The sequence below is a fragment of the Aptenodytes forsteri genome, unplaced genomic scaffold (assembly GCF_000699145.1).
Source record: "Aptenodytes forsteri isolate BGI_AS27 unplaced genomic scaffold, ASM69914v1 Scaffold122, whole genome shotgun sequence".
NCBI lineage: Eukaryota > Metazoa > Chordata > Aves > Sphenisciformes > Spheniscidae > Aptenodytes > Aptenodytes forsteri.
In genome coordinates, this window is record NW_008794009.1 from 1,089,622 (window position 1) to 1,114,728 (window position 25,107).

Sequence of the window (25,107 nt, forward strand, 5' to 3'; positions counted from 1 at the left end):
CGGGGGTCTCCTTTTGTGGGCGGGGGGGGGTGGCAGCCGTTACTGCTGGCCCTGCCCACGCCTCCTCAGCCGCCCTGGTGAGAGCTGCTGGCTCCCGGCGGGTCTCTGTGCTCCCCTGTGGGTTCCCTGGCTCAGGACACCCCCCTGTACACCGCCATCCGCCACAGGACGTGCCTGCACCGGAGCTGATCACCTCTGCAAGTCCTTTAAGTATGTACTTCAAGTATCTTCCTGAGCTGGGCCATTAAAGCAGAAAACAGAATCAGAAAGACATCTGTTACTATAATTTAAACTTTCTAGACTCAAGACAACAGAAGTTTTGCTTATACCTGACTTTTCTGAGCTAGAAATACATGTCATATACTGAAGACAACCATGTTTGCCTGGCCCTGTATAGCTACAAGACTATGAGAATCCAGGCATTTCTGACAGCAGTTATTCAAGAACTACCCACCGCATTAGCACAAACCATGAGAGAGAGCGCCTGTGATTTGTAGCAGCATTTCCAACATGAACTACCTTGCAGGCTCTGGTGAGAGAAGCTCACAGGTGATGCCATGGATTACCTTCTCTCACCCCACCACATCCTATAAACAGTGCATGCTTATTTTCAATTTAGTTCTGATTTGTAAAAGTGAGCTTATATCATAAGCTGCATGCACAGAAGCAGAAGACACAAATTAAAGAGTTTACAAACTGATCCCAGATCAGTCACAGGCACGATCTCTTAGAAATAGCTAGACCAAAAATAGAGTAGACAATTGTTAATCAAAACCTAATACCTTCACATTTTAGAATCTCAGACCAGAACATTGAGCATGGACACTATAGGTGGGAAACAGATTTTATGCCAAGGTACATTTTATAGCAGCTTCTAGATCTAACAGAATATATCACATAGTATGTCAGCCTGCAAAATGACACAGTTATTACACACTCAATAACAGTACTTGCCAAATGTGAATGAAGAAATTGTGCTCTTCCATATAAATGCTGCCTGACATTTGAGGAGAGACTCCTATATAACCATACTGTACCCTAACAAAATCACCTTCATCTGGTTTGATTGCTGATAGATGATTGCAAGAACATGTTGCATGCTTGAGTGGAAATCCAAGGTTTCAATCATCAGTAATGAATTTGCAACAGCTGCAGACAGTAGCATATTGTTTATGTCATGTGCAGTGAGCAACAAAAGATTCAGTGAAAGTGTTACTGGAACTCACTGAATTACAAAAAGCTATCCCTGAACGCATTAGACACGTTGCCACAGTGCATGCAAAAATATGTATAAAGCAAGCTGTATTTGAAAAAAATAAACGTGGGTCGGATTTGTGAAACAAGTGACAGAGTAAGCACAATGTTAGGGCTTGGAGCAGATTCTACTGTATCTTCTTGAATTTCTCTGGTTTTAATATAATAGCATTTCATTCATAGGTTTCAATTACTGCTTCCCAATTTGTTTAGGTCCTTGAATGCCTGTAAGTTTTTAAAACTCTAATAGATCAAATGCACAAAGGGTATAATCCCCTCCAAATAATATGCAGAAATGACTTGTGGAGCAACATACAACATAAATAGAGTAATTGTAACACTGCTTTCACTACTAGGCTCGGGACTATATTATGGCTGTAACACATGCCAGTGGGAGTCGCACACCTCCTTTCCACTTTCCTCCCTGGCATAAGAATACGATATACTGAATTTGGAATCCGCTTCCCTTTAGTATTCACGCTAGCAGTAACTAAGACTCAAGAAATACATACACATGTACACACACACAGAGTGTAAACTTAAAAAATGGAGCCTTTATATAGATTGTGACAAATACATTGGTCATATTTATCCTTTATATCTCAGTCTTATAGTATCTGGCTTCTCTAAGAAATCTGTTCTGGTAACATCTGGTTATTTTAGGAATGGCCACACTAGACCATACAGCAGTCCATCTAGCCCAATATCTTGTCTCTAATAGGAAGTTAACAGTAGATACCTAGAATGTGTGTTAAAAAAAACACACTACACAGAACAAACCTAAAGAGGTATTTGCCTAGGGTACGTTCCCAAGCTCCAGCAATTTGTGACTCAGACTTCCTAAAACAGAAAGGGTATCTTCACATTTAATTGTTCCCAATGGATTTTTCTTTCATTAGTTTGTCACTTTTTGAACCCATTGTAACTTCCGTAGTATATCACGGTAAAGAGTTCTGCAGTTTAATTATGTACCATGCAAAGAGGAATCTCCCTGTAGTTGTTTTGAACATCACAGTAACTGGAAAAGAATATTGTATCAGGCCAACAGGGATGTTATAATCATACAATATTAAGTCTTTATGGCACCCAACACAGCATGGGTACAAAAAGTGAGTTTCTTGCTGCAGTACATCATCATGTTTTTCAGACATTTCTAAAAGTAAAATCTCAAAAATATTACAGGTGCATTTACATTCAGTTTTGGTTTGTGAATGCTATCTACCTTTCAGCATAGTCAATGGGATTACAGGGCTGTGAATCATCTAGGGTTTGGTCAGATGAACACAAGCTGTGCTCTGCTCACTTTCCATAACATTGGACCCTTAATACTGACAGTCTCAAGGAGGATATAAAAATGATCATTTATAAAACATTAACTGCTTTTTCAGTGAATCCAGGGGCATCGCAAACTTTGAAGAAAAGCTGTTGACTTGTTTATCCAAGGTATCAGTCTTGCCAAAACTCTCACTCATTCCTGTTACAAGACAAATCTTCAACTCACCTGAAACTGACTCTCATCAAATGATGAAGCATCTACACTATCTGAAGAATTTTTCAAGAACTCTATCATTGAAGGAGATGTGAAGTTGTGTTCAAAACAACTGCTTATTTTTAAAAGGCAATTCTGAAGGACCAGCAAAACCTAGTAGCTGAGCACAATCATGCACAGTAATTGTTCATGTAAGACAGACTAAAACACTGAAAAAAATTTCCCTCATCAAATGATGAAGCATCTACACTATCTGAAGAATTTTTCAAGAACTCTATCATTGAAGGAGATGTGAAGTTGTGTTCAAAACAACTGCTTATTTTTAAAAGGCAATTCTGAAGGACCAGCAAAACCTAGTAGCTGAGCACAATCATGCACAGTAATTGTTCATGTAAGACAGACTAAAACACTGAAAAAAATTTCCCTGAAAGCGTGCTTAATGCTCATGTTTTCAGATACGGTTTTCTGGAACTGAACCAGCGATGCAAAAAAATAATGAACAACAAAGGATTTTTTCTTTCCTTTCAGTGGCAGTGTTAACAACTTACTAAGAACATCAAAGAGCAGAGGATTTGTTTGAAGAAAGCATTATAATCTTCAGCATATTGTTTGATCTTTTACAAAATTGTGACATTTCCCCACGTGTGAATAGACAGTGGTGGTAGCAATACACACAAGATGAGCTAAGCTTCCCGAGACCATTCAACACAGTACGAATGCATGAGTTCCTCTGGGTTTGCCAGAACATCTACATAATTCCAGCTCACAAAAACTATTAGCAACTCTTTACTCTGTTGGCAAGATGAGAAAACTGAAGAACAGATCCAAAGACCTGGCTTGATCTCAGTTTTAGGATTTTTATGGTGCCAAAAATAATGCATTGTTTAAAAAAAGCTTCTTAAAGAAACAGTCAAAAGAAAAAAATCATTTACTATATAACCAACTGTTCTAAATTATACTTGTTATGTTTGCTGGTGGTGGGTTTTGACACAGACACCATTTGTGGCCCATAAAAAGCGTCCAATATACTATAGAAATATTGTATTTCTATGCTGGGAAACAGTGAATAAGTATTCACTTTTTAATTTTTTTTTTAAATGAGGATAGGTCTTAATTTTAAAAGCTTTAACTTTTCCTTCCAAGACAAATAATTTAGCTTTTTTGTCCTTGTATAGCATTAATTCTATTTTATAATTCAGTTTTTACCTATCATTGATTTTTCTGCACTAAGAAGTGGAATAAAATAATTTCTTTATAAAGGAAAAATTGATCTACTCCAGAATGAGGTTAATTTGAGAATATCTGTAAAAAAAAAATCTAATTATAGTTTTCTGAAGAGGTAACTGAGAGGACATGTAGAGTTGAAATAATTTGTAACTACAATGCAAAGAACTCCAAAACACATTAAAGATCTTCAAATACTAAGAAAAGTCAATTGCCTTGTTTCTTTCTTCACTAATTAAGTGGTTGAAGTAAGCATTTTTAATCTGTAATTGCTATTAAGGACATTAATTTAAAGGCCTAGAAAAAATTACCATAATATAATGACAGCACCTTTGTAGGTTATTCCAAAGTCCTATAGGTGCTGTTTTCAGTGCTGTTCCCCCACTCTGTTCCTCCTTAGAAAGTGCACTGGTGGCAAAACAAAACCACCCGCATTCAGAGATGATTTAAAATAGAGCACTTTACAGGAACAGAACCACATCATGCCATAGTTTAGGGCAGCTTTATATGAGCTAATCTAGGTAGTTATAGGCACGTAAGCCTGACACTAGCCCTGGATTGAATAAATAGCTAATATGGTACTTGATTAATAAAAGAAGGATGTGTAATTAATGTCAATCAACAAGGATTTATGGTAACTATACCCTTTCAAACTAACCTGACATTTTTATGAGATTACAAATTTAGTGGAACAACGTAATAGCGATGTTGCAACTTACCCAGATTTGTGTGTGGCATTTGATATGGCACTGACATTTTGATTAAGAAACTAGAACACTGAGATCAATGTTAGATGGATTTAACTGATGTGTTCCAAGACCTAATTTCTCATAGCGAATCATCAAATGTCTCTTTTTCAGGGTGGTCTTGCAGTGATCATCTCCTAGCTCTATGCTATTCAAAACATTTGTTAATGATCTGGAAGAAAACATGAAGTAATTACTCTTAAATTTTTCAGATGGCACAAGATCTGGGGGAGTGGAAAATAACAAAAAGTAAAAGTCACTGACAAAGCCACATGAACAGCTCACTCAGCTCAGATCAAACACATAATATGCATTTTAAAACAGCCAAAAATTAAGTCACACCTTTAGAAGTAAGGGCCATGCATGCGGGAGGAAGGACTCTGGCCAGTGAGGCAGCAATTTGAAATGACTGAGGTTTTTGGTGGATGATCAGCTGAGTTGGAACACAACGGCATTATGGTTAAATTGTCTAATAAAACTGCTGGATATCAACATAAGTAAGCAGACTATATCATCCCTGTAGTTGGCACTGATGGCATCACTGCTATGTGCCTAGTTCTGATGCGTGAAATTTATGAAAAATGTTGAAAATTGGTAAGAATGCAACAGTAATAGAGCAAATGATTAAGGACTGGAAAATGAGGTTTTATTACTTACCTCTCAGAACATTCAAGGAAAGGATAAGGTATAGCTGAACTTTAGTCTATGGAAACCAACATGAAGAAAGAGAACTCTTGATAATAAAGGACAGTACACAGAAACTGAAGCTAGACAAGCTGAAGCTGGACAGAAAATTTGTACTAGAAATAGAGCACATTTAAACAGGCAAGGTAATTAATTAACCAACTGCATAAGGGGGGTTTTTTGTTTGTTTGTTTAATTCACCACTAGCTTTAAGTCAAGGACATATGTTTTCCTGAATTATGTGTTCTCATTCAAAAGTCTACTACTTCAGGAAAGGATCACAACTTGTGTTACACAGGAGGTTAGGCGAAATGATCAGAATGTTCCTTCTGCTTTTATATCTGTGGATCACTTATTTCCTACCCATGCATGCCAATTAAATAATTTGAAGTTTCTATGGTGCAAAGGATTCCCTTAGTGTCTTTGAAAGCTTCATATTTTGTATCTCAGGAGTTCTGGATTCCCATACAGTTCCATGGGACCACAGAGGATCCTGAAATGCTAGCACACATACCAGATTGCCCTAACAAGTTATGCTTTGGGACACAACTGTTCATCATGGAAATAAAGGGGAAAGAAAAAAAGAGACACAGAAATCGGAATATATGGAAAGAAGGTAAAACAAGCGCTAACATGTCTATGAAAGTTTTTGGAGGGTCAAAGCCGATGCATGCTAAAAACTGCTTGTATAGTTCACATAATTTAAAAATGGAGCAGTTCAAAGCAATTGTGTACAGGCTTGCATTTGTATCATTACAGTGTGATATGAGAATGATACATATGCTATTGTGATTGATTAGAAGGCTTGCAAACATCTTAAAGATGACATTTAACACCACCATGAGATTTATCTTAATATACTGCAAGGTGTTGATTGTTTCAGTCATGCATGTGGATTTTTATGTTTTTCTAGGGAAATTAGGGTCAAGTAACTTGATTTATGATATAAAATTAATGAATAAGAGGAAATTAGGGTCAAGTAACTGACTGGATTGATTTATGATATAAAATTAATGAATAAGTTGGTACTATGTCTGCTGTATAGTTATTCTAGTTGTTTTAAGAAATATATGTACATTAACTGTAGTTATAAACTTAAAATTTGGATTGACTTTGGCCATTGTTCAGCTTAACTAATTTAGCTTAAACTACTTTTAAAGATGCTCCTCACAAACAATTTAGAAGCTTCTTATGTTATGCGAGAGAAACCTGACTGGGGATGCCCAAATTCATTCTCAGCTTCACCATGGAAGCATAAATCAAGCCAAAGCATTAGATGTGTTTAATAGGACAACTTAACTTAGTGATTAAAACAGAGACATTTTAATTTTTAATTTAATGAATGGATAGGTTTCTGAAGGGAAGAGAGTTTAAATCAGAAAATTCTCTGAAATTGCTTATTTGTTAGCTCTGGCCCCTTCTTATATCACAAAATAGGAAAGATAGAGTAAAACTACAATGATGGTCTAGTTTGCTTGTTACTTAACTTGCATTTATGCTTTATTCCTTTTACTTGCACTAGATTTACTTGCCATATCACTTGGCATAAAAGAATATAACAGTTCCTAAATAGTAAAAGCAATGGCCTCAGAGTTTCTGGTAAATGAAAAATACTCTGAAACTTGTCTTGTATGAAATCTGAATAATTCTCTTCTCAATTCTGGATAAAGAAGCTGTCACAATCTCACTTCACAGATACCAGGTTGTGTTACAAGAATTTTAATTAGCACTCCTGTTCCAAAAAATTTTTTTTTTTTTTTTTTTTTAAAAGCATGCAGTATCTGGACTAATCTCTAACGCATAAGACAAACTAACATGGACAGTAATGAAATAAAAGAAATATAAAGTCAAGAGGTTTCTTGGTATTAAGAAACATCTCAGAATTTTTAAAATTACTCATAGCAATATTATGACATTGAAAATATTCTAATGGCTCCAAGAACAGACAGACATGGTTCCCTTCACAAATAACCGACCACATCACTGTAAACAAAGATCAATGAATAAATCATATAGCAATGTAACAGAGCCTTCCTATAATGAGATGACAGTTCTTTAGTTTACTATATTCATATTTTGATAACATCATTAAATTTACTACTTCACTCTTGATACTCTAACTGCTACAGAATTTATTTCTGTTCTCAGCTGAAACAGAGGTCAGAGCTGATCAAAGCAAAATGAGATGAAAAAATGAAGCATGTTTCATATGAACAGTGAAATTTGAGAAGAATAGCTTTGGATGCCTGAAAGAAAAAGCATTTAGTAAGCTGCATTTTAAAGCATCCAAGCTGAACACTATTCCCTTGATTTCCTAGTCCAGCCTATTCCAGATGAGCACAGACTCCCTGTGGAACAGACCAGCTATGAAAAGATTACATAATATTGCTGCCCTCAGTGCTAAACCTAATGACAGTAAACATGCAGGAGAAGGACAAATATTCATGTCATGTCTTCAAAAATCTCAATATAATAAAATTGCAAGATTCAAATCACACAGGAGGAGTGTGGAAAAATTACAAGAGAAGTTACATAACGAAAAAACATAACATGCTGCTTATTGCAAACTCTGTCTCAAACACACACTGGAACAGTGATGCTACTGTATACATGGTTTCCAACAGTCATATTCCACTATAACGACCATATACCAATCATTTAAAAAAAAAAAAAAAGGAGTTAAAATAGGTAAGTGACCAAACTGGAAAATAAGTCTTTGCTCTGAACACAGGAGATTGCTATAGAGCTTGACTAGAAGGGTATACTGATATTTAAGGAAAGCCAGTACTTAGAGATGCTTCTATATGTTCACAGAAGTCCTGTGGCTTTGCTGAAACCTAACGTTTTGGAGACTGGAGAAGATATAAAACTGCTATTCAGTTATCATGATGATGGACAGTTGATGCAGTCTTCATCAGGACTAAGAAGTTCAAGACAACAGTAGCGAGACATATCACACTGGGATAGAATTACATTTATATTTCCATTAAAATAATTTTCATGTTTCCTTATTCACAATGGCTTAAACCATATCTGACCTATAAACCTGTTTAACCCTTCCATTATTGTTTCTGAGATTTTAAAGTCTACAGCAACTCTTTCTGCACATCAAGCGAGAATCTCAAGAACACATACAGAACATTAATACTTTTTCCACAGCTTTCTAAAGTTCAAAGCAATTTGCCCTATATTTTGCTTTGGAGACACGGCAGTGTCTTTCAGAAACTGATGCATGTTCACTTGAGCGTGAGACTGATGTGGAGCCGATTCCTATGAAATCACCACTTCAGTGGTTTACAGTGGTATTACAGTCCTGTCTCTGCCTACCTGTGAAAAGAGCCGTATTATTTCTGTGGCTCTTGACTTTTGAATAGCATAAGCCTATGAAGAGAAAGAAAATGTAATAGCATTTTTATACACAGAAGTAGAAAAGTCCACCTCTCCACAATTAGAAATTCACTTCATTGGATGATAAACACAAAACGTTCTGTATGTATTTTAGGGAACTGCAGAAGTTTGAGCTTAATAAGAACACTTCAGTAATATTTGATTTGAATAAGGAAAGGTATTTACTGACCGAATAAACAGTTTAGTATCAAGTGTATTCAGATTGCTTGTAAGGACAAACCTGAATCCACCAAAATCTTAATCAGAAATACCTCCGTCCCAAGGAGAGAATAAAAAAAAAGGAATACATACCAGACCCTCAACAGGATAGCAGCTAAAATTTCATTTGAGGTACAGTATCTATAATTTTTATTCAACTACACGTGACAGCTGTATTTATTCAGCAGCAAGCATATGTTCCAATTATTACAGCATATGTTCATTACCATTACACTGAAAACAAAACCCAAACCCAAGATAGCTCCAATAGCACTCACTCACCTCACAAAGTATTTATTCAGCAGAAAGCATATGTTCCAATTATTACCATTACACTGAAAACAAAACCCAAACCCAAGATAGCTCCAATAGCACTCACTCACATTTGCAATTGGTTGAGAAATAGCTTGCTTCTGTCCATTTCCCGAAGTTACTGGAACTGATTATTTATAATGCTCTGAGGAAAGCAGCACTTTAATTTTAACTCTGTGGCACAGTACATTCCACTTAGCATAAATTCTACATCACAGATACCATATTTTGCAAAGCTTTTTTTTCTTTCTATCTTCTTAGAAAATTTACTGTGATCTCACTATCACAGTTTAGTCATTGATTTGGACAAAGTAATTATACAAAGCAGTTCTAAGATTATTTAAAAGTCTTACAAGTATTAAAGAAATACTGGAAAACTTTGAATCACTACTTCAGATACACCACTGGATCACCTTTGCAGTAAATAGGAGAACTAGGTTCGTAAAAAGAGTAAGTTCATTTCTGTCTTTTTAAGGAAGGAGAATAGGAACTTCTTCACAAGACTCCTTTCTTTAAACGTGGCAGTAATCTTTGCTCTTTGGTTATGCAGCTGTTTGGGAATGGTTTCTAGTCTAAGAATACACTGGCTGACAAAAATGGAGAGCTGTTTCCTCCTTTAATGAATCCTATTCTTTTAAAAATAAATAAAAGTAATAATAATTTTAAAAAGGCCAATAATGAGAAACCAGTACTTCCGTTCTTCACCATTTTGTGACACTGAAACTAGAAGTACATTCCTGTAGGAGGAAAAAAATGGTTCTTCATCTGTAGAAGAAGATTTCATCTCCGTCTGTCTACAACAAGCTTTCTGAAAACATTCAGACACAACACAAGAAGGACCTCAGAGGTACAGATGAGATTTCTTCATGATATAAAGAGCAGTTTGTAAATCACTTACTGATTAACCTCAACTCTTACTTATCAGTAAAGCCTTCATACACTTTTATGGGTCTGTGAAACCTGAACTATGGTGCTGCTCTGCATTGAACAAAGCAACCTTTGGCTATCTAGCTAAGTAACAAAAAAAAAAAAAATCAGTTCAAGCTATTCAAGAAGCTAAGTGACAAAAAAAAAAATCAGTTCAAGCTATTCAAGCTGTAAATAAATTATGCTCGTGTGAGAGCAGCATCTGGAATTTCAGAGAACCACGGCTGTTTCCATAGCTTTTGGGTTGCCCTTTTCAAAGAATACAGAGATTTACAAGAAAAAACTCAGAAAGAAAAGCAAACAAATACGTCTGAAAACCAAGAGCCTGGAGCATTGCTGGTGCATTCAATCATTTCTCTAGAATAAGTGCCAAACTGCACAGCTACATACAGTGCTTCTGGCTGGAAGTGTTTTGAGAGAGCCACCAAAAGTACAAGGTTCCGCCTCATTTAGTGAATGGCCCTGGTTTGCGAAACAGCTTGAAAGACTCCAATCTGAACCTCATTTAAAATGCGTCAATCGGCTAAAGTCAACTTTTCCATTTTGTAATTAATACGCTTGAAGTTTGTTATAAAAGTGATTCGAGTGTTCTACAATTGCAGTAGCGTAAGTGTCCACACCAACTTAATCCTTTTGGAGCTGTAGAAGTTCAAAGTGCGTGTATTATTTCTGATAGACTATAATTAACATGAAAAAACCCATTGAGCTCTGCTTTGGATACTCTGTGTATTTTGTTCACTATTTCTCAAAACACTAGACTATTCATTTTGTTTCATGAAGTAGTCTAACATTAAAGAAATGGTAGACTTTCTTTCTCTGAAAGAAACACTGCTCATTACCTTTTCGAAATCCATATTCTCTGTCTAGACCCCATTTTCACCTGTGTTTGTAAGCTTTTGCATTTCTGGTTTGAGCACACAACTTCAAGAGCCTGTTACCCCAGGCTATGGGGTAACAGCCTATAACTGAAATGAACTTGAAGAGAAACTGTGGGAAGTTCCCACAGGCAGCACAGGGGACTGATATCCCGTGTTCCAAGTTCTTCGATTTCCCAGTCAGCAATCAGTCATATTTTAAGATGTTGCAGTTGCAACATTTACCTTTTATATTTGTTTCTCTTGCATTTCTTTTGCTCATAATTATGGACTATAAATCACAAAATACTTTGTTTTTTCACTCCAAGCTCAAAAGTAGTTGGAATGACAAAAAAAGCACATAAAGCAGTTCATATGAAAATTTAAATTCAGTTTAGTTTATGTTGAACAAACCCACAAAAACTAATCAGATACACTTCATATTTGTGAGCACATTGGAACACATACTGAATCACAGTGCATTTATCATTAAGATATTAATTACATCTTTTGTTAATAATTAATAAATTTTATTTAACTAAATCAAAATTTGATTTATATTGCTTTCTAATATTGTCGATTACTCTATTTTCATATTTGCAACAGAAAGAATTAAAGTCTAATTTCTGGCAAGAGACTAATTTTATATCAAAATACATATAAATTAGTTTTACAGGAAAGAACACATTGCCTCTTGAAGGTATGTTACACACTGGTGTTTATAAGAAGTGGAAACAAACAAAAAACAATTAAGCAAAACATTTTTGTCTTGGGGATAAATTATGCATGAATCTTTTTTTCTTTGCATAAACAGCAGTATTTGAAGTTTGTTGCTGACAACTAACAGTCTCAAAGCTTCTTCGTTACCCATCACTGTAAAGAAGCATGTACACTGTGGAGCTATTTAAGACAGACAAAATATAATTGCACAAACTTTGTCATGACAATGCAAAAATGAATGAGTCACATTTTATGATTAAGTAACCTCCCAAAGATTGTGACAGCCAAGAAAAGCTTAGAGGTTTTAACTTGTGAATTAGTTAAGGTTATTTTTTCCTCTTTTCCAAGGACATATGATACATTCATGAAAGTCACATAGGCATGAAGTTCACAATTGATTTAAAAAGCCAAAAACCTGTGCTGAAGATCTTTGGTCTATTTTAAAGCAAAAAAAAAAACCACCACAACAAAACCACACAAAACCCAAACAAACCCAAAAAAACATGTAACGTACATTTCACATGTAATGGAAAGAGTCCCTAACTTCTGCAGACAGTTAATTCTGCCTCCTGATGAGGCAGAGTATAGAGAAGACATTGGCAAAAGGATGCAAGTGGTCTAGCCCAGGTGAGTTAGCTACTGTCTTCCTTCGCTTTTTTGCTGGGGTTTAACCATCTGGCTGCAGATCACCTCAGGAACCAGCAAGAGGTTTTATATCTGTAGTACATATGGGATTTAGGAACAAATGGATGACATCAAGTCACTATGACTTCAGGTAGGAAGAGTTCTGGGAATAGCACAGTACAGACAGTTAGACTGTTCTACCAGAACAAGAAAGAGTGACAAATCCCTGGAAGCACATCTGTAGGCTCTCTATTGTTTCCGACTCTGGGCAAGACACAAAACAAAAGGCTCAGTGATTTAAGCCTTTGGACTGGAAGATTTCCCAGGAAGCAAAGATGTGTTTTCACAGTGACTGAGGCTGGAAAAAAAACCCCACCCCAAAACACAAGAAAGATGCCTTTCAGGGACAAGAGGACCTCAACAAGTCACTAATTCAAGATCTGGTGCAGGGCTACCTACCGGATAGGTAGATAAGTGAATCTGACTAATTTTTTTAGTGACTTAATTTTTCTTGACTGTATCGATATTGCTGGCAATTCTTGTTCAAAATCATAAAAAGGAGGATTGTTCTTGCATCCCAGTCCGGTTCAGTTTAACACCGTTGGTTAGAGTGGTTTGTAGCTGGTAGAAAGGGAAAATGTTTCAGATTAGAAATAAAGGAACAGCACATTTCTCCAATAACAGCCTCATGCATATAGTTCGGGCGGTCTGAAGCTGCATTTGCAACATGTCTGTCTAAAATAGGATGTCTCCTGATTTTTGTTCAGTGATGCCTTACTGAAAGATAACATTGATCCTTGGCTCTGCTAAGTATGCAGCTTGCCAGAGGCATTGACAGCAGCTGGAGTCACGGGACTTAGCTGACTGGGTATCGGTTGTTTGCCACAGCATTAGCCAGTTAAGATTTTAGGTTTATGGTCAGTGCTTTTTTTTTTCCTCCACAAAGACAGGATGTTATGTTGCTCTATTTTCTGCTGTTTAAAAATAAATAAATAAATAGATTCAATGAGGGAATGGTTTGTAGCTCAGGAAGCAGGATTGCCAAAAGTGGCATTATTTCAGCACCTTTTTCACAGACAGATTGGAAACAAAAGCTGTAAGTTGGTAGCTGCAGGTCAGTCAGATATGTTCTGGGAGTCCCAATAGGTGACAAGACTGAGAATCTTGATCACATGCTTGTGTATGTAAGAGCTCAAGCTGGATACCTGCCAAGCAGACTCCTGTCCTCGTCAAAAGCAAGTTCTGTCTTTTTCATTTTCCTGTGTCATTTTTAAAGAAAGGAAAATAGGAAGGACTTCTCCCCAGCAACAGTAGTGGCACAGTGACAAACAAACAGGTAGCAAAAGTGAAGTCAGGCAGTCAACTTTCTTACAACTAGAGTAGTTCCTGAAGCGTAACAACAGGCAGACTACAGCCAATCTGCCCAGAGGCAAAGTGGTGCTGTCTTTTACACACCTAACAGAGCCCAGTACTGCTGAAAGAATAACACATGACCGTCTAATACCTGCCACTCTCAAGAGAAGGGTTGAACCACTACTACAAGGAGCACACCGAGAAGCAGAAGCCCAAAAGCTGTGAGACCTCAGTTTCTGTTGGCTGTGCATGGAGACAGTCATAAATCCCATGCTGTTAAAACAACCATTTGGTGTCTAAAATTAGATAAAATATTTCCTGACACCATCTGTGGCCAAGCAGGAGACACCTATGAAACCGCATGCACACACCACTTCACAACTGTCTTGTTAGGGAAGACAAAGAGAAGACTGCACCAGAGCAGGTGAGTGCCTCCGAAAAAAGGTGCTTATGTTGTCCCAATCTGCAAATCTTTGATGAATAGAATCCTTTCATATGTACAAAGTTTTGTGTTTGTCTTTAAAAGCTGTGTCCAGAAGAAACACCTAAAATTAAGCTTTTTCCTGAGAACAAAGTACCTCTAAGACCTCTTTAGTATTAAATAGTATTGAACAATATCTAACACATGAAAAGATAAGTATACATAAATAATGTTTTGAAAAATCTTCATTAAGAATTTGAGATGTCTATGCTGCTTCTCACTCAGGCTTTTCATTGATGTCACTTTGAGAAACACTTAAAGTATACAAACACTTAAAGTATACAACAATGATGAGCATGTGGGAGAACAGATTGTAAAGTAATCAGTGTGAAGAATCTGCTTCTGTGGACAAAACCTGAAAATCTGATATGAAAGATCTGATATGCAAGATGACATAAAAATTTGAAGCTTTCAGAGCACTGATAAACACACAATAATTATCAAATAAGCATTGACATAAACGTTTAAGTATTACATTCCGCATTTAACTATGCATACTTGAATATCTAAGAGTTCTACTTCAGTGAGAGAGATGACGTAGAATGATTTCCTCCTTCATTCCAAGCAGCAACTGATGAAGTTCCTCCCTTTTGCTAAACATCGCAGATATATTATCTGATGCTGAACAGCTCTTTTGAAGTGTACCATACATGTCAGTTTATATTCATTTCTGCAATTCTAATATGGTTAGAATTGCTACAAACAGTTATTCTTAAGTGCCACAATACTTGGAGAAACATGACAAAATCTTACCGCTATGTTTCCATTGCACCTTTGGGACTGGCAAACACCTCTTATTCTGTTGGGAATCAGCACATCGTCCCAGCAAGATGGACCCTTCAAAATAAAACCAAAGCATATAAAAGCTTTAATCCACTTAATAAGTAAACATATAAAAATTGCTTTTGTTGCCTCTTTTCCTCCCCCCATTTCTTTTAGACTTTAGCTAGACAGTTTTATCATGTTTATGCTGAAAAAGTCCAGGCAGATTATATGACAACATTCATCAATAAAACTCAGTCACTGACAGGACATACAGCCCCTCCATCCTAAGGTCAGTGTTGCGAACAGGAGTCAAATAGTAGGTACGTTTTCTCAGCTTAAGGCAGGGATTGACTTAAATGCAATTAAAAAGCTACAAAGACTCATCTTCTGGTTCAACACTGTTTACACCTTGGCCTGCAGCTGACTAAGGGGAAAAAGGGAAAAAACACAGTTGGAAATAGAATACACAGTTAGAAAGACTAGAGTGGAACACAAAGACTAGGTTAAGTAGCTTCTCTCTATTTTGTTTATTAAGTATTAAATGGCTCTAACTTTACTGAAATCTCTTTCTGCTTTCATGGGCTGCTAATGTGAATTTTGATAATGTTTACTGTAAATGAATTAGACTTCTTGTCACCAGATAAAGCCTCTACCTAACTATAATACAATGTAACGAAAGTGTGAAGTGAGGATTGTTAGTAGATTCCTGGACATTTACATTAGCTGTAAGATTTGTCAGTCATTGTTAATAAAAAAAAAACTAGGAAGAAAATTAATAGGAAATCCTTAGCAAACTTTGCTATGACTTTTTGAATAGAAACAGTTCATTTATGAGTGTACTACAAAACACAGTAAATTTAAATATTACAAATCAGCATTATTAATATTTCACAACTGCAAAATAGTGTGGTTAACAGGATGGTCTATTAAAGAAGAGTATTTAGATATTTGGCATATATAGGAACATTTATAAAAATTATTTCCCAGAACATAAAAATTGAAGTGACATTAGCGCAAGTCTTCTTTTTTTAATATTAATCTCACACCAATTAGTATTTAATTCGTAGACAATAAAAATTAATCTGAGAAATAGATAGGAAGCTTACATATATCCATATACATAGTAGAAATAAACAACTAAGAAAGTATCAATAATTAAAATATTCGCTACTTGAATTACTCAGTGTTTGGGATAGTGTCACTACTCAGGAATAACAGGAAAACTTTACCCAGAAATTATGTCAGTCAAGAGGTTTAGCTGCATTAGTGAAATCAGTGCCTACTTAAATCATAGTTGGATTACAAAGTAATCCAGTACCACATCTAGATCCACCTCCTTTCTACTTCTGTATGAGGCATTCTTGAGATTTTGCAGGAAGAACAGCAGAGCCTCCTTCAGGTGTTGCGTAAAGAACTGCCTCCTTTTAATTTTTTTCAACTCAGTAGTTGAAAGTTTCAGTCGATGCTCCCCCATGCCACCAAAGATTGTGCAGATCTCTAGCATACCTCTCACAGTAGTTTACTTTCCAGGAAGAAAAGTAATCTATCTTGCCATTCCTCATATAGATGCTGTTCTTTACTTTTGATCAACTTTTTACTCTCTTGGTAGCTCTTGCAATTCTACTCTATCTTTTAGAATATGAGAAACATCACACAGCATACAAGGCTTACTGACGTGCTGGACTAGTGAATGGGAAGATGGTGTCTCTGAATTTGTTCTTTATTTCTTTCCTAAATAATTATTAAAGTGTTATTTACTTTGCTGATGGTTACTAAGCACCAAGGCAGCATTTTGGTGGAATTATCTATCATAGCTCCCAGATCTCATTCCCAAATGTAACAGTTATCTCAAAAATCCATCACGTATATATAAAATTTGGATTTATTGTCCCAGTGCACATCACTTCAATATTAACATACATTGAATTCCATCTGCCACTTCATCTGCTGGTGAAGAAGTGTGCATCCTAAGGTCCACAGAGGGGCTTCTAGCAGGTACTTCCCAGGTTCCTCCATACTGAACACAACTGTTTGTTCCCAAGGATGAACCAGCTGTATACCTCATCCTCTCCAAGTGTTTCTTTTATATAGCAATCGTCTAGTGGACTTGTACACATTTTGCTCCTGTTATACTTTAAAAGGACTCAGTAACAGTTTTTCTGCTGTTTGCAAGTTATAAACTTATTTTTTGCTTGCCTAACTGCATTTTTATATTTAAGGTGCCAGAATTATGTGTTTGTTTTTGTTTACTGGGGTTTTTTTGTTTGTTTTAATTTATCTCATTACTCATTTTACTCAGTTTTCTGAAAGATGCATCCTTGATTCCAATAACCTTCCTTTTTTTTTTCACCCCCACAATTCAGTCATGCTAGCTTCCATTCAGTCCTCCTTAAATTTCTGTGCACAATCTTTGATTCCAGTGTAATTTCCACATCTTCTCCAAAGATTTAACTCTTTTTAGCTGCCCCTTCTAGCTTCTCAGCAAGCACCCTTACTTTTATGTAGCTTTTCTTTTTTAAAATTAAGCACAATAATTGTGTCTTTCTCAGATTTTGGGAAGTTGCTGAATGTAAATATATTACAGTCATTGTTAAAGCAGGTCTTTGTCACTAACATTATAAACCAGGTCCTCTGCATTACCTTCTCTTACAGGTTCTTTGATCAACTTTTCCATAACACAACCTGACAGCATCTACAAGTTTACTCTTGGGATCATGGTTTGACATGATACTTACTTAATTTACATGAAAGCAATTTAAATATCCCATTATAGTTGTTTTTCCTACACTTTCAAGCTTTTGATTTTCTCCAGCATGGTAGACTCGCTATCATCATCTGGTCAAGCAGCTGTTAAGGGGAGTCTTATATTTTTTGCCTTTCAGGCCTAGAATTTCACTCCATAAGGATATTGTGTAACTCACTGACTTGTTAGAGACAAGGAAATGTTAACCTGTTAGTCTTATTTAACACCTCTTCCTTCATATTCAAATTTGTTAGTATACTTTTATTATAAAGTTTGTTTTTCCAATTTAGAGGAATTCAGTAGGTTTGTGTATCTTTAGATAATCCTTACATAATTTACACTTGGGAAGAGGATCCTAGAAAGAAAGGGTGAGAAATAAGAAGTAAGTGTGCTTTATAAAATTTGTGGGTTAAAAAAACTAAAAAACCCAAACACACCCAACAAAACCCACCCAAAACCACAAGCACAATCACTTTTTCCTGATCCTGATAACATCAACAGTAAATCTTCCTGTTACTTCATCCCTGCATGATTAATGAGACTCTCAGAGTTAATGATGCTATGCTAGTATACACACAAAAATAGAGTCACAAGATTGCTACACAATAAGATAATTTAAAACAGTCTCGTAGAAGCAGTTCCACAAGTATATGTTATCAACTCTGGTACTAATTATCTCGATTTCATGAGAAGAAAATATTTCAAGCTAAACTTTTTAGAGGAATTAATCCTTTAACTTCACTGAAGTTATTTCAGGAGAAAACTTCCCAAGTATTCAGTAGTTTTCAGGTCTAGGTCCATAATCACAGAAGTGTAAGAAGGCACAGCAATTCTTAAGTGAGAAAGAAAACATGCATAGGACCATTTATAAGGTTGAGTGAGATTCTAGGAAAGTGCATATTTAAAATGGATTTGAAACAGTGTCACTATATTGATTATGCCACAGTCTTATAGTAGTTGAGAAACGAGCAGCTGATTTGCAAAAATATAATCAAGAAAGCATCCTTAAAGAAATGAGAACAGAAAGGAATTGATGCAATATCGAGTACTGTTAGTTAGAATTCAACTACTACAGCTAGCACTAGATCAGGTCCAAATATGCTTAATATGGCAATATCTTTTTATTTATTAATAGTAACAATTGTATGAATTTTGTGGTCACTTTTTAAGGTCTCATCTACAAGGGAAAGTGAGTGTGCTATATGGCATGGTGTGAACTTACAGTGCTCTCACTTTCTGCAATAATTTCCTCACGACATTTCTCATGCACACAAGAGTACTTTTTGCATGAAGCAGCTCTCTAAAATAAGAATGTCATCTTCCACTTATGGCACGTTAAAAGCATATACACAGGGAACTAGTAGCACAGTCCCACACTATCAGCAACTACTCAGCTGTTCACTCACACTGTAGCTAACAACTTCCTATTTTTTTCCTTCATAAAACCCCCACCCAATCCAACACCTCTTTACATTAACTCTTATGATGGGCATATAAAACCCATAAGAAAGTCAGATGCATTTAGCTCTTTTGATAACATTAACCAGACCCAGCTTTAAGTCAACAGCATTTTCTCTTTGTTCTAGCAAGAGTTAGATCAAGTTCTTAAGGGACAAATTAATCCAGCAGGAAAAGCCCAAGATGGACTGGCAGAATATCTTGGGTTTGTGCCTGTCTGGCAGTGAGGAGCGGGGGGAAAAATAGTAACAAAAAATAAACCCCAACCAACCAAAACACCCCTAAAAAATTCTATGCCTCACTTTCCAAATTTGTACGAAGGGGAAAATCTCCTTTCCCACATCTGTGCTTGGCATTCTTCAGGGTCATATTTTATTATTAATGATAACGTAATACACTTCTAAAAGATTTAGTGTGCTTGAGAATTTTAGTTTTTCACCTTCAAAAAAAAAGGGCAAAAAAGACATTTGTCCTTGAAAAAACAGTGTGTATTCAAAATGTTAATGTTTCTTTAGTGACAGCACTACTAAATGTCATTTCTACAATTGCGTCAAAATAAAGTTAGGAATTCTAGTGAGATAAACACTTTGAAATACAATTTTTGTATCATTCTTTCTTGAGTCCAAGAAAAGCCTATCAAACTGCAGGCCAGCCAATCACTTGTGGTGTTGTAACACTGAAGGCTGTAGTGTTTGTAATTATTAGTTTGCATTAATCAAGAACACACTGTGAGAAGAACAAAGCCTTCTGATTGTGAGATTAAAGCAACTACCCCTCTTGTACACAGCCAAATGGCTTACAGAGAAAGCTATGCATTAAAACGGATGTATCAGAGAAGACTTTTCCAGTGTAAAAATGGGAAAAATAAAGAAATAGAAAGAACACCAGTATATCACTGAATAGAAAAGGTCATGTCAAACACAGTTGAGTATTTCCCAAATAACCAGGTATGGAAATTTTTATGCTTTGGGTGTATGGCAATTGTTCCTTCCCTTTTTGAGAGGGAACACAGGAAAAAAGTTGGCAGACGGCATATTAAATTTGAACTGAAGCTCCTATGCAGCATATGAAGAACAGGGAGAATTGAGGGGGTTTTTTACTGTATGAGGGAAGTACTGGAAACCTGTGTACATTCTACCAGTATATTGTACTGGTGCCCAGTACGGTGGGCAGTACCCTCTACTCTCAGTGTGCTTTCCATCCAGTAGCCAAGATCTGATTTTGTATTGTAGAACCACAACTGAATTTTGGTCAATGACCACTTAAAAAAAAAATATATATCTAGTATCTAGAGATCTCAGATGACAAATTATTCAAAATGCAGTTGCTCACAGAACTGTTGACCTGTGAAGTCAGGGAAAGGTCAGAAGCAGAGGTCAGTAGTAGAAACCAGTGATTCATCAAAGACTTTGAATCATTTAAAAGGCTGGAAACTATCCATGTATTCAAAGCTTTGTATTTTCCCTGCTTTATATTCTCCCCCAGTGAACAATATGCAGCAGAATATCATTAAAACACATCTTTGTACCTGCTAATATCTACATGAGAAACATAAATCATTAAAATGTTGAGCAAATGACCCAACCAAGGGACAAGTATTAAATGCAGAAGGATTTTTAAAATAATGTAAGAAATAATTTCAGGTACTTGAGAGGGTTTTTCAAAAAAAAAAAAAAAAAAAAAATCAGCACACAAGCCACTGAAAGAGTGCTAAATCTAATGCAAACCACGCGACCACTCAAGACTCCTCTGCAAAATGATGGCTATTGACCTGTCTACATGAGAGTATTTGAAGAGCTAACCATTGTATGGTGACCTCTCAGCATGATTTAAGTATCTTGAGGCAGTAAGACAAAAAAGCCTCCCCAAAATGGTAGGATTACTTAGTAAAAACTTATTTCCTTTTTGCCATTCTGTAACAGGGGTATCCACACCAAGCCACCACAATTCACTGCTTCCAGTGCCAGTACACACGGACAACTCTGTCCCCCAGACATAGTAGGAACCAAGATGTATTCCGATGGTAAACATACATATGCAAACACAGCTTAACACAGGTGATGAATATTACATGAACAGCAATGGATCCCACCTACTGTCACAAACCTAACCCATCTTAGCAGAGATGATACAATCTTTTTGCTGTTGTTTTCTTCTACTCTTCTCAATGCAAGTTTGAGCTCGCTTTCATAATACAAGCACTTCAGCCTGGAAAGATAATTTCATAAGGGAACATACATTTTCCTAAAACAGCAGAGACATTTTTACTAATTAATCAGAGCTGCTTCCCTCAGCACCACCTGACTAAAGCTTGTCTGCTTCTCTAAAATCTAGCACCTTCCAAGACTTTTATTCTTATTATGCTACCTCTATAATATTTCAGAGCAAGTGACTTGCAAGATGACTACACATAGTCAGATCCTGGAGGCTCAAAAGTGTCTCAGAACTGATGGGTAAGGCTGGAGAAGGGTCAGCAGGCGATAAATCTCCAAGGAACTGGGCAAAGTCTAGAGTCTGTGAACGGAAGAAAGAACAGGGTTTTTTGTTGGATAGGCAAACTGGTATTGATTAAGCCTGATGTTACTATTGGTAAGCCAGTGCATTCATACTTTTTCTCAGCCCAGAACATGATTTGCTCTTCACATTCCACACTTGTCATTAGGGTGGCATTGCTGAATGCTAGATTATTTCTTCTGAGCATAGTATGGATATAACACATTCAAATCAAAGCTTTCATCCTATTTTATTAGTGCAGTAATGGAGTTGAAAAATTAAGACTTCTAGATACACCGATCCAGGTTTTGTAAGTCCTTAACAGGCTTAATTTAGGAGACCAATCTGATCATCTTTTGAAGCACTTACTAAGGGCGGGGGGGGGGGGGGGAAAAAAATTAAGACTTCTAGATACACCGATCCAGGTTTTGTAAGTCCTTAACAGGCTTAATTTAGGAGAGCAATCTGATCATCTTTTGAAGCACTTACTGGGGGGGGGGGAAATCGAGCTGTTATGCGAGCAGTACTCAATTAGACTCAGCAGAAGATTTGTATGGCATGTTTCTAGTAGCAAAAAGATTGGAGATCTCATTCCAATTCTGAAGAAATAAATCTATTTGAATCATAACATTCATGTAAAGCTCCATATTTATTTCAGCATTCTTTACCTTGACAATTACGAATACAACTAGACTATGTTTATTAAATAAGACACTTGCTAGATTTCTACTGAACGCTCAGATGTCATAAATACATTATTATCTTGTTCATAAGTAAAACTATGAACAGCAGTACCCAGTTTAACACAAAATGCATTTCTCCAAATTTCCAAAGCACAGCCTAACAGCATCCACCACCAGAGAGAGGAGTAAAAATAAAGTTTATAAAGAGATTACTACCGATTTATCAGAAAGTGCTTGCTAGCCTTTTACAGATATTCTAATTACAATACTTGAAAGTTTTTTACATTAGATAATCTATTGGAGGTAAAAACTGGGCAACCTTTATGACCAAAATCCTCTGCTTAGCCACAAAGCTTATTGCAGAGGTAATTAAAGCTTACCCACAGTTTACACAGACCTGCAAAGGCCACTTCTAGCAGTGAGAGAGTAACTATTTATTTTTTCGACATTTCTGCCAAAACTGATACCAACTGACTAGGACACAGGTGTTAGGATACATGGATGTAAGGGGCAACCCATAATTTATTTAATAACACAGTGGAGTTCTTCTCTCCCACACCCCACATTTTAATAAATGCTACTGTGAATGACGTGACTTCACATGTCATACCAAAGTAGCGGTGAGAGCATTTCCTACTGCACCCTTCACTGCAGGTAAAACTAACCAATTTACCACGGACTGCCTTTGACATGGAATCTCCCATACATCAGGGAGCCCAATATAGAGAAGTCTACTAAATTAGTCTTGGGGCTAGTTTTAAAGGGGTTTGTGGAATAGAAATGGGAGGACTGAAGTTAACTGCTTAGTCTACACAGCACATTAAAGAATCCATCGGAAGAAATCTTTCAGTTATTATTGACTTTGGTCATTAGAGCAATCAATAAAGCACATGGATAACTTTCTTCATATAAGAAATAACACCAAAGTAGAGTTAATCACGTTTTAAGTCTTTGCGGAATTGAGCCTACTGGTTTGATTTATAGTGGTATCCGAGACATGAAGTTTTCCTTTCAGAGTGCCCAGCCTAATTAGTAAATTGACAGTTTTATGTCAATAGTTATAACTCTTCCAAAATGAAGTAGCTGACAATTTGCTGAACAGCTCACAGTTGTGCAATTAGGAAGACTTCCTGCATGCTAGCTATTTCAAATCAAATATCAGAGAATTGCAGCTCTGACTGAAAACGCAGGTTAAGTATAGTAAAAATAGTTTCCATCATGTTATTTTATTGATCATTACTTTTTCTTTCTTATCACAGGCTTCTTTGTTTAAAAAAAAAGAAAACAAGAGAAAACCTGTTATAAGATATTTTTAATAATTTCTGGTCTTTCTTTTCTTTCATATTGTATTATAGGACATGGATTTGCAAGAGTAATCCCACTGATCTCAACTAAATAATGAAGGCTTATCTTGGGTGTCTTTGTATAAGTCTCCAGAGTCACCTCTTCAACAATAATATTTTACAATGTGCACTGTGTTGCCAACACAAACAATTTTTATATAACATGAGCAAAATATTGATCATAAAGTCCTTTTTGACAGTTATTTTTGTGGGCCCTCCCTACCAAAAAGGGGCAAAAAGAGAATAAAAAGAATTCAAATACAACAACTGCAGCTGAGAAATTGAACTGAAGAAGTCCTGCTGTTGCTTGACTGCCTGAGAGGAATGTAGTTAAACATCAGTCCTGAAAGAGAGAGAGATAACTATGAAAGAAAATGCAGATGTAGAGTCTTCTAAAACAAACAACCAAATGCCATTCAAATAAACTGTCAGACTAATGATTTCTAATCTATAAATGCAAGATATATCACTCTTTGTCTGGATAGCATTAAATGCTTTTTCAAGACTGAAAGAAGAAAACAGAACTGGAGAAAATACCTGTAATTCTCTAAACATGCCATGTATCTATTGTGTCCACTGAAATTATAGCATTCAAAAAAAAGATCCACCATTACAAGTGTTAACATCAGCAAATCCCACTGAGGTCAGCATATCCAGGAGCAAAATGAAAAAAAAAAAAAAAAAAAAAATCTCTGGCTAGTTGCTGTTACAGCTGTGGTGACTTTTCAGGGGTCTTCCTGAAGGGAAGCAGGCAGATCACTGAGAGCCCAAGGAGCTCAGACAGGAGAAATCAAAGCCTCAAAGACGCACCCCTCTTCTGGGCTGAGCCGAGCACACCCCAACAGGAGCGAGAACACACACAGTGGTTTGAGCTACAACTCTCTACATTAAAAATATTCATCCATGTTTTAAGGGCTTCTGGATGAAATCAGAAAGTGGAAAGGGAAGCAGGCAGATCACTGAGAGCCCAAGGAGCTCAGACAGGAGAAATCAAAGCCTCAAAGACGCACCCCTCTTCTGGGCTGAGCCGAGCACACCCCAACAGGAGCGAGAACACACACAGTGGTTTGAGCTACAACTCTCTACATTAAAAATATTCATCCATGTTTTAAGGGCTTCTGGATGAAATCAGAAAGTGGAAAGACCATTTTCAAAGTCTACCCAAAATACTGCTTTTTCTATCTCTACAGATGGTGTGCTGCTTACCGGGGGCTCGCATCAGAGCCCTGGGAGCGGCAGTAAGGGACTCGGGAGCGCAGGTAGTTTTTTCATCAATCCTGCCGGTCAAAGGGAAGGGGTTTGAAAGGGCCAGTCAAATCTGGCGAGTCAACAAATGGTTACGGGACTG

General features: G+C 36.5%; 1 protein-coding gene across 1 annotated transcript in view; it reads right to left on the reverse strand.

The window, feature by feature from the left end:
• PARK2 (parkin RBR E3 ubiquitin protein ligase) overlaps positions 1 to 25,107 on the reverse strand; it is a 659,837-nt gene that overhangs the window by 417,512 nt on the left and 217,218 nt on the right. The window contains exon 5 of the mRNA XM_009290119.1: positions 15,028 to 15,111. Coding sequence (XP_009288394.1) covers positions 15,028 to 15,111 — 84 coding nt within the window. The remainder of the gene's footprint in view (positions 1 to 15,027; positions 15,112 to 25,107) is intronic.